The sequence below is a fragment of the Hyperolius riggenbachi genome, chromosome 4 (assembly GCF_040937935.1).
Source record: "Hyperolius riggenbachi isolate aHypRig1 chromosome 4, aHypRig1.pri, whole genome shotgun sequence".
NCBI lineage: Eukaryota > Metazoa > Chordata > Amphibia > Anura > Hyperoliidae > Hyperolius > Hyperolius riggenbachi.
The window spans coordinates 350,736,846-350,745,885 of record NC_090649.1 but is presented as its reverse complement, the minus strand read 5'-3'; the positions used below and the strand labels follow the sequence as shown (position 1 = coordinate 350,745,885).

Below are 9,040 nucleotides of genomic sequence, written 5' to 3'. Positions count from 1 at the left end.
CACACTCATCTTTCAGTTTCCTGTGTGCGTCTTTCTGTATGTGTTTTCTGCACAACATGTGTGTCTGTATGTGTGAAAACATACCTGTTTTACCACAGAAGCTAATGAGATTGATAGACAAAATGCGTGCAATACTTCACTGCTGTCTGTTTTTATCTGCATGGGGAAACCGAATTAAGGGTGCACTAGCCAATTGATTAACATTAAGGTAAAAAGAACTCTTGCGCCTGAGTTTTCAATAAACTGAAATTTAATATGATGTGGATCTGTGCAAAACAGCTAGATACTTTAGATATCAGCTAAATACTCAGTATTTGAATTAGATGCCCATCCACCCCAATGACAGTGCTAGACCACAATGTGGGGTCACTGGTTCGAATTGGCCCGTTTTGATCACCGGAAAACGGCCGTAACCCAGTGTACCCTGGGTAACTTGACTGTACAGTGGAGCAGGTGAGCCCTACTATAGTAAGCTATACAATCAAGTAATCATACAAATACAATACCCAGCGAGACAAAAATTACTAAAATATAACATAAAAATAGTGACGTCTCACTACAAGAAAAGTATAAAAACTGCTGCAAATGACATGTCAGTGCACTCAAAAAATACATAAAAAGGTCATTCCTTGTAAAAAGTGTATATATGTTGAAATTTTATGCTATCCAAGAGGTAGTGAAAGATTGGAGAGGAGGAGACTACATTAAAATGATGTCAAAACAAGAATCCTATTGGATCTTCACTCTAAACACTTTAGCCCCAGCAGGCTTAAACCAAGACATTGAGCTTTTCGCTTTCAACAGCTGAGCGACAGAGATGGGGAGGAGTTGAGGGAGGATATAAGGACAGGCTAAACACCAACCACTAAGCCCTGATGAAGGAAGGCGGATCCTTCCGAAAAGCTTTGGCGTGATTGGTGTAACCTTTGTGAGTGACGTCACTGAAGAGCACTTCCGGTTTACGGGGTCACAATCCCCGCAGTAACATCTGACAAACCAGGACTCTCCTGTTCCGAGCTAGCGGCCGCGGCTCACCAGGATAGAGCTCTTCTCCGGAGTAACCTCCTTCTCCCCTCTCCACTCCAGCCGGTCATCTGTAACTCACCTGCCGGGTGAAACCACGCGCTGGGATAGCGTGAGTACGTAATAATTACAGTGACTCTGGATCCAGTACTGTTCCATTCCCTCCAGGACGCTACTCTTATATACACTTTTTACAAGGAATGACCTTTTTATGTATTTTTTGAGTGCACTGACGTCATTTGCAGCAGTTTTTATACTTTTCTTGTAGTGAGACGTCACTATTTTTATGCTATATTTTAGTAATTTTTGTCTCGCTGGGTATTGTATTTGTATGATTACTTGATTGTATAGCTTACTATAGTAGGGCTCACCTGCTCCACTGTACAGTCAAGTTACCCAGGGTACACTGGGTTACGGCCGTTTTCCGGTGATCAAAACGGGCCAATTCGAACCAGTGACCCCACATTGTGGTCTAGCACTGTCATTGGGGTGGATGAGCATCTAATTCAAATACTGAGTATTTAGCTGATATCTAAAGTATCTAGCTGTTTTGCACAGATCCACATCATATTAAATTTCAGTTTATTGAAAACTCAGGCGCAAGAGTTCTTTTTACCATTTGCCTTACTCTCTATATGGGCTTAGGAACACCAGTCCATATTCTCTATGCTGCCTTAAACATTTATTTTATTCTACATCACCAGCGCTGCGATCACGATTTGATCTTTCATAATTGATTAACATTAGTTCTCAGTTTTCCTGTACAAAAAGCACACAGACAAGTGGACAGGAGAGCATAGTGAGATCAGGATCCATGAGTAGCGCCTGTGAGAAACATGTACCCTGCAGTGAATCTCTGTAGTCTGCATAGTGACTTGCTGTAAATTTATCACCAGGTCTGTGTTCTTATGAGGGCTTTCTCACTTTATCATCTTCAGTCATCTTCTAAAGCTCTTAAAGTAAAATGTGAGAATTGTGTATAATCTTTATATAATCAGATACTTTCATGTGCTTTGCTATTGTATACCAGAACCATGCCTCTGTGCAGCGCTCATTTCTTGCATTGTAACTCACAGGATCAAGCACCATCCTGGCTGCAAACACAAATAGAGTGTGTGTTTGCATGTTTAGTATAAAGCTGCATACACACATTAAATAACTCTGCAGTCTTCTGTAGATGTGGCAATAGTTTCATGAATTATCTCTTAGGCCTAGTGCACACCAGAGCGTTTCCGCTGCGGTTTGCGATCTGCCTGCGGGTGCGGATCCGCTAGGGTAATGTATTTCAATGGGCTGGTGCACACCAGAGCGGGAGGCGTTTTGCAGAAACGCATACTCCCGGGCTGCTGCAGATTTTGGATTGCGGATGCGTTTCTGCCTCAATGTTAAGTATAGGAAAAACGCAAACCGCCTGTCAAACCGCTTGGTATAGCGTTTTTGGAAGCGGATGCAGATGCGTTTTTTGTCAGAAGCTGCTCTTGCAGGTCAAAGTGTACTTCCTTGAAGCTCTTGTACTTCCTGTTGTTCTGCTTTGCATGAGGGATTGCAGAGAAGGTGTGTGCAAGATGTCTGGCACGTGGTTTACCACAGAAAATTTAATAATTAAGATACAGAATTGTCCAGAGCTGTATGACAAGACATTGCCTGGACACAAAGATCATCAAAGGCTGAATGACATCTGGAGAAACATTGCCCATGAGTTTCTGGGTGAAAAATGGGATAAATTGTCACCAAAGAGTCAAGATGCAAAAAGTGAGTGTATTTGTTATACATGTGATGTTAACTGTTTTAAGTTGAGTCTTTCTGCACTGTGCTTACAATATGTGAAGACCCCTCCCCTGAAAGGTTAATTAGCTACCCATAAGTGTCATTACCACATGTCTCTCTTGCAGTCTCTGTCTCTGTATAGCCATCTCTCAATCGGAACAGCACGTACATGTGTGTGTATGTATGCACATGTATTCTGCATTGGGTTGTTATAGTACAGTAAAGAGCATGATCATAGATTAACACATACAAACAGGTTGAACTAATTTTTAATAGTAAACTAAAGATCATAATGTAATCAAATTAAATGTCAACCTGTAATATTTACATACATATCGGTTATGGCACAAAGTAATCAGCGAGTTTATCTCGCATTTGAATAGCAGAAATAGGCCCACGTAAGGTAGAAGGGACAACATTTTGAAGAGCACTGGGTGGAATCTCCTCCTCCTCCTCTGTGTTCATGCCATCTAATGTTCTGACATAATTGTGTAAAACACATGTGGCCTTCACAACTGCTATTGCATACTGTGGTTGCATTTTTAGGGCAGTATGATAAATCCACCATTTGTTGGAAAGTATGCCAAAAGCACATTCCACCACTTGCCTGGCTTTGGTAAGGCGCTGATTAAACAACATTTTTTTCTGAGACATATCTCTTTGGGCATAAGGCCGCATAACATGTTCGGATAGAGCAAATGCCTCATCAGCCACAAACACACACGGGTAAGGTGGATGTTGTGTGTCAGGCCAGGGTCGTGGTGCTGGTAAAGTCATTTGGCCAGTTAGGAGTTTCAAGCCAAATCTGCTGTGTTGGAAAACTGCAGAATCATGTGAACTGCCGTAAGCACCCACATCCACATATAGAAACTTCAAATTCGGATCCACCACAGCCATGAGTACAAGAGAGAAATATTTTTTATAGTTGTAATACAAACTGCCAGTGGCTGCAGGCATAACAATATGGACATGTTTCCCATCCACTGCTCCTAGGCAGTTAGGGAATTGATGCTTTTCCCAGAAATGCTGAATATTAGCCTCCCACATAGGTATATCAGGAGGTGGCATAAATTCTGGCTGCAGTGTTTTCCAGATCAGTTTGCAGGTGTCCAAAACGAGGTACCGGATTGTAGATCTTCCCATCAGGAACTGATAATGTAGTGCTGCATATGAATGCCCTGTTGCCAGAAATCTGAAAAGTAATAGAGAAATTTTTATTTGTTTTTTTTTCAAAGTTGGTCTCCTGCGCAAAAGATGGAAGTCTGTGCGAGACAGTTATAAAAAGGAGCTGGAGAAACAATATCAAGAATCTAAAAGTGGTTCTGGCAGTTCCCAAAGAACAAGATATAAATTCTGTGGGATTCTGGAATTTTTGAGAAAACATCATGAGTCGGCTGAGTAAGTATGGCGCAAATGTTAACCTATTACATTTCTGCGAAAAGTATCCGCTACAGCTGTTATTTAAATACAAGTCACACAATGCATTGCAGGAGTGTGATAGACTTAATGTGATTCACTGCAGTTCAATGTAAAGTAGGCCTTTGCTTAATATGATTTTTGAGTAAGCAATTTGTAATGCGATTATCTGTCAGAAATCTGGTAGGATTTTGTGGACAAATACCAGTTGCCTTACACTCATGTGGATCTATTTGCCTGCAGTAGTGTCTGAATCACACACCACGAACAAGCATGAAGATCATACATTAATACTTCACTTCAAACATCTGATCTGCATGATGACTCAGGGGCTGTGCCTTAAAGAGACTCTGTAACAAATTGTTTATCTTTATTTCTTCTATGCTATAAGTTCCTATGCCTTTTCTAATGTGGTCTGGCTTACTGCAGCTTTTCCTAATTGCACAGTAGCTGTGTTATCTCTGTTATATGATCTAATCTTCTCTCTATAGTCGGCACAGTCAGGCTGAGGCAGTCAGACTGGAATGTGCAGGGCTGCTTGTGATTAGCTAGAAGCTGTACACACCCCCTGCAGGCTCTGTGTGACTAACACACTCTGCTTAGCTGAGCCTATTAGAAGCTGGTTAGTTTGTTTGTAAACACTGCCTAAAACTGGCAATTACAAGCCAGGTTTGCAGCAGAGAATGGCAGAAACAGCACAGAGGGGACCAGGAGCACATAATGAATAGAATGGTATGCTTTTTATTGTAAGAATTTCAGAGTACAGATTCTCTTTAAAGGGGAACTGAAGAGAGAGGTATATGGAGGCTGTCATGTTTATTTCCTTTTAGACAATACCAGTTGCCTGGCAGCCCTGCTGATCCTCTGCCTCTAATACTATTAGCCATAGCCCCTGAACAAGCATGCAGCAGATCAGGTGTTTCAGTGGTTCAGACTTATAAGTCTGATCTGACAAGACTAGCTGCATGCTTGTTTCTGGTTTTAATCAGATACTACTGCAGAGAAATAGACCAGCAGGGCTGCCAGGCAACTGGTATTGATTAAAAGGAAATAAACATGACAGCCTCCATATACCTCTCTCTTCAGTTCCCCTTTAAAGTAATACACACCACATTTCTGCAGGAGAGACAGGCAACTATGATTGTTTTCCAGTTACACATGTGCATCAATGACATTTTCTATTTCACATCACTGGCCACTATAACAGTACTTAATTTTTCTCTTTTACTTTACATTAGAACTGAAGATAGCCTGCCACCTGATCATGATCCTGAGGAGGCGGAAATAGATGCTGGCCACAACACAAGTAGTGACGTCGAAGTGGAAGATTTGACTCCACAGGATGGTGACACAGCTACACTGGATGAGAGTGACTCTACAACAGCTGATCAAACACAACCCAGTACACTAACTACTAGACCACGCACAACTCACAGATCTAGTAGAGGTGTGAGGGCATCAAACCAAGGCAGGAGATTAGGAAGAGGTATGAGCAGGGCTGAATATGATCACAAGCTCATTACTTCCATTGAAAAGGCTGTGGATCATATGGAGAAGCGAGAGGAGGAAATCAAACAATTAAAAGAGCCATGCACACAGTATCTGCTAAGTTTAGTGCCATTGTTACAGAAAGTGCCACCTGATAAGCAATGGGCAGCCAGACATGCCATATCAGAGACCCTGGGCAAATTTTAGATCACTCAGAGCCAGCCAGAAGAAAATATCTCCAACTATGTCCCTCAACAACACATGCCTCATGCCACTCATCAGTATCACTCATACCCACAACCATCTTACCAGAGTCACCGTGTGCATGACCCACCTAGTTACCCACCTATGCATATGGCAAACCTGCCATATGGGCAGCAGCCTCATTATCCAATGACAGGACCTATGCGTTTTGAGCAAGCTAATAGGTATCAAAGATCAGACACTCCAGTGTACACTGATTTAGCAGCTCAGACCCAGCCACAAACTACTTCTGAATCAGCTCAACAAGCTTTCATTCATGACACTGGTAGCATGTCTGATTATCTTGCACAACATGACTAGGAAGTGTGCCTTATAGGTAGTGTAAATCGTTATGTTTTATGTTAAAATTTGAAAGTTATTTTCACATACCTCAAAGTTATGAGGAGACGCTCCGTTGGTGTTATTGCACGGCGATAGTTTGTATCTTGTCGTTGAAGGGCATCCTTCAATTTGGTCAATAGACAATCAAAACTGTCAAAAAGACAGATGCATATGTTATTTGCTGATGCTGTTTGTGATATCAAAAAATTCTTTGGTGCACATATACATTATGTTTGTGCAAAACAAGTATCATCACAACATGGCCTAAAGAATTATTTGTGCAACCACTACCAACAAGAAATAAAAAAAATCGCTGGCCACAAGTGTCTTTACTGAGTTTCAGCTGTTCATAGATGCATGACATTGGTATAGGTAGAAATGTGTGTTACGTGGGGTTAGTACCTTAGGTTATTGATCAAAAATGAACGATGCTTATATACTATAGTAGTTACTGGGTACTCAAAATAAGCTATAGGTGTTAGGCAGTGTATGCATAACACACCAGGAACACGCATAATGGTAATATTAGTCTTTTAATGCATACACCTGATTGCTGAGTGTGTTGGTTTGTACATTGGAGTCCAACAGAGTGTGAAATAAGGCTCAGCAATGGCTAAAACATTAATTATTTAAATAACAAGAAAGACAAATGGTACAGAACAAACAAAACACATCTTAACTGCCCACAGACATTCTGGTGTAGCCAAAGAATTTGTCTGGATGCTGCCTCAAGTCACGATACAGTGTCCAAAATTGACCCTTCCTGCGCCGCTGTTGCAGTATGGGATGCACCCAGTATCTCCGTGTCCTTGGCCTGCGTCTCATATATGCTGCTACACATATTAGTAATAGCAAATCAGGATACATTTTCTCTAACAACAAAATCTCCTCACTCTCAAGCACTATGTCACCTCTCCTCAACTAACCCACAATGCTGTGAAGGACCACTCCCTTTTTATATTGGTGATTGCCCTTTAATTCCTTCATTGATCCACATGTCATCAATATATCTACTTTTAACCCTTTGGTTCAACTTTTTCTACCTCTTTCCTTAAACGCAAAACGCTACAAAAACGCATGCAAAACGCTACCGCAAAACGCTAGCAAAACGCAGCTAAATAATAAGACAAAGCGTTCCAAAATCCGCTAGCGTTTTGCGGATCTGCTAGCGGTTTTTGGTGTGCACCAGGCCTTACAGAGCTTGTGTTTTTCAGCTGCAATCAAATACAGCATTGTGTACTATTTCTAATGGCTACCTTCATTCTTTTTTTTATCAAGCAAAGTTTATTGAACATTCAAGGCACACATATATGCACATAGATATAATCTTGTGTCTAGTTACAATAGAAACAGTACTGTATGTGTGAAAGAAATGGAGCATCCAATTCACAATCATAGAACAGGCAAGTAAAGATATATATATATATATATTTTGTAAGGAGAGAAGGCTACCTTCATTCTTGAAGCCAAACTTTAATCACCCATGCCCAACCTCAACCCTTTCCTTACTGGCATGTAACCTTATGAAAAGATGAGGAGGAAAGGATCGGCACTGTGCAGATTGCTTTTATTTCCAAAAAGTAAGGCACAGTAAACAATGCACACAAAGGTGATCAAATGGAACATACCAGTGCTGCGGAGTGTTGTGGTAGCGGTGGGTGCTGGGCACTAATCGCCTGATGGCCGTTTGGCACTCAAATGCGCTTTCACGGAGGCTGTAATGTGGGCTCCATATTGGCCGGGCATAAACAGACTAGAGGCTCAGCGTTCAGCGTGCCTGCGCCATTCAGTACCTCCAATACCTCTCAAAACAGCCCAATAGAGCGTTCCACCACGGGTTCCTGGGAGGAGCGATTCCTATCTCCTACCAGCAGACCACACTTATTAGATGGCTGCTTATGCTATTGCATGCATGTGCCATCTGTAGGAAATCCAGGTGCCATTTAGTGGGCAAAAGTGAAAATGCAGCAGCTAGTGAAAGTGCTATAGAAAAGTTTAATTCAACATAGTGAAAATGTCTTAAAGACTGCAAGGCAGATATTTTCATACTGTTATATTATGTGATAATACAAGCGTGTGTGTGTGTGTGTGTGTGTGTACAAACACAGGTATATATACATTTATAAAAAATAATATATTTGCACCAAAAGAGTGACAAAAGGGTGTCATGGTTGGTACTTAAAAAAGGGGGGTGGTTATATGGAAGATTGACAGGATAAAAAAATGCAATAAGCATCATAGAAACCTGATGAGGCTGAGAAACAAGGCAAAGTCAGCCGTCTGGAGCCAAAAGTACATCCACATATACAGTATACTGTTTATCTATAACACATGCAAGGACTGCAGCAGATCCAGGAAAAAGGGGAGGGTGGTAGGAAGGGAAACGGGAAAGGATAAGGAAGGGAGGATTGGATTAAAGGACTTATGAGCCCAAAAACTTTAAAAAAGTGAAGTACCTTAATCACGTTTAAATGCACGTGCAGTTCCGCCGGATCCCCGCAGTGTAATAGCCCCCGACCCCACAGACGGGTCGGGCTCTCCTTCCTCTCCTAATATGGCCACGGCTGCGCAGTCCGCATACACGTGAATGTGACTGCTCAGCTCTAGGGCCTCCCCCCGATCCACGCACAGTAGCCCTACTCCATAGAGCCAAATTAATCCATGCCATGCACTGATGAGGATCAAACAATCCGAAATTAACAAGCTGACACATCATTGCATTCCAGCGGTTCTGGAGGTGTGTTTAGCTTCTAAGGGTAAC

The 9,040-nt window shown here is 41.8% G+C and overlaps 1 protein-coding gene across 1 annotated transcript; it reads right to left on the bottom strand.

The window, feature by feature from the left end:
- Positions 1–3,096: 3,096 nt before the first annotated feature.
- LOC137570831 (uncharacterized) lies at positions 3,097–6,426 on the bottom strand. Its single transcript, XM_068279536.1, has 2 exons — positions 6,328–6,426; positions 3,097–3,982 (listed from the first exon to the last, which is right to left on the bottom strand). Exon 2 carries the CDS (start codon positions 3,931–3,933, stop codon positions 3,130–3,132), a length of 804 nt encoding a protein of 267 aa, XP_068135637.1. The 5' UTR covers positions 3,934–3,982; positions 6,328–6,426; the 3' UTR covers positions 3,097–3,129.
- Between the last annotated feature and the right edge of the window lie 2,614 nt (positions 6,427–9,040).